The 1,554-nt window shown below is 53.1% G+C and overlaps 1 protein-coding gene across 1 annotated transcript; it reads right to left on the reverse strand.

Moving 5' to 3' along the window:
* LOC103626950 (expansin-A23) lies at nucleotides 1–1,265 on the reverse strand. The gene is made up of 2 exons (XM_008647313.3): nucleotides 968–1,265; nucleotides 1–865 (listed from the first exon to the last, which is right to left on the reverse strand). The coding sequence occupies exons 1-2, from the start codon at nucleotides 1,140–1,142 to the stop codon at nucleotides 234–236; spliced, it is 807 nt and encodes a 268-aa protein (XP_008645535.1). The 5' UTR covers nucleotides 1,143–1,265; the 3' UTR covers nucleotides 1–233.
* Nucleotides 1,266–1,554: the final 289 nt, after the last annotated feature.

Consider the following 1,554-nt stretch of genomic DNA (forward strand, 5'->3'; position numbering starts at 1 on the left):
TTAATATATAATTTAGTGACATATTCACATAACCATACAAATTGAATTTAGACATGGCTGTTGTTATATATACAATACAAATAAAAAGAATGAGAGGTACAAGCCACATATATGGCTCATGAATATTCAGTGTCTATATACACCTCCAAACTGTGTACTCCTGTGACTACTGACTAGTAGTGACGAGGAGAGACCGGAAATAACCCGGGACGGTGATGGAGCTCTGACCATCATCACTTGAACTGTAACCCGGATGCAAATGTTTGGCCAAACTTCCATCCTTGTGACACCACATTTGCGAACTCAATAGTTTGTCCGTCTGTATCGATGACCCTGAACGAGAGCGCTTGCCCTGTGAGGTAGGCGAGAGAGTGCCAGTTCGCGCCCCAGTTTCGTGCCATCCGGGTCCAGCCAGTGGAGTTGGAGGTCTTGACGTCCATGGATCTGATGGAGCCAGCAGCCGCGACGTTGGTCACGAGCACGAGGTTGAAGTAGTCGTGCCCGTTGATGGTGAACCTGACTCCACCTCGCTTCACGCAAGGAACCCTCTGGTACATGACCGGAATGATGCCACCGCCGTAGACGCCGATCTTCTCCCAGGCCGGCTGCGCCATGTCGAAGTGCGGGCGCTGCTGATTGCACCAGCCGCCCTCGGGCAGCGCCAGGTTGGGCGGGCAGAAGTTGGTGGCCGTGACGGTCACCGTGACGCCGGGTCTGCAGAACATGGGGTCGGCTCTCTTGCGGTCGCAGGCGATCTTGTAGCACTGCCCGCACGAGGCGCCGTCGTTGAAGAGCACCGTGCTCAGCGCCGCCGTCCGCGTGCCGTAGCCCTGCGTGAAGAGGTTGCCGTACCCGCACGCGCCGCCTGTGCATGCCACCATATAAATACACACATACACGAGTAGTATTGTTAGAGAAGGCATGCATAGAACAGCATGGTTCGATCTTGAGCAGCTAGCTTAATTACCCATGGTGTCCGAGGCATCAGCGCCTCCATAGAACGTGGCGTGCGCCTTTAGCCACCCGGTCGGTGCCGGAGACGGTGACGTGGTGGCGGGGACGACGGCGGCGTCACTAGCGGCCATGGTGCCCGCAGCTGCGAGCAGCATGAGTAGTGTGAAAACTCGACCTGGAGCCGCCATAGCTCTCGATCAGAAAGTGGAGCTAGCTGTTTGTGTATATGGGTATCAGGGTATGGATAGATGGAGTTTGTTGTGATGAAGATGCTGATGATCCGATGGATGGATTTTGTTGTTGGTATGATGCGATGATTCGTTCGTCGGGTATATATATACACAGCGCTATAGCATTAGCCTTCGTAATCACGGTTGATTGGCGGCTTGCATTGGGAATGATTGGCCAATGAACTTATTAATTATTATATATAAGGGCGTCGACGGTCGACCGAAGCAAGCATGGCGATCCACTGTCTAGCGTATACATGTGTATGGCTATGCAGCCTCAGCATACATGCATATGCATGGCTTAAGGTGTAGTAGTAATGCACAAGGGAGACGCGCTGGCGTCAGTTGCAAGCCACCGACGAGATATGCC

This window comes from Zea mays, chromosome 5 (assembly GCF_902167145.1).
Source record: "Zea mays cultivar B73 chromosome 5, Zm-B73-REFERENCE-NAM-5.0, whole genome shotgun sequence".
NCBI classification, from domain to species: domain Eukaryota; kingdom Viridiplantae; phylum Streptophyta; class Magnoliopsida; order Poales; family Poaceae; genus Zea; species Zea mays.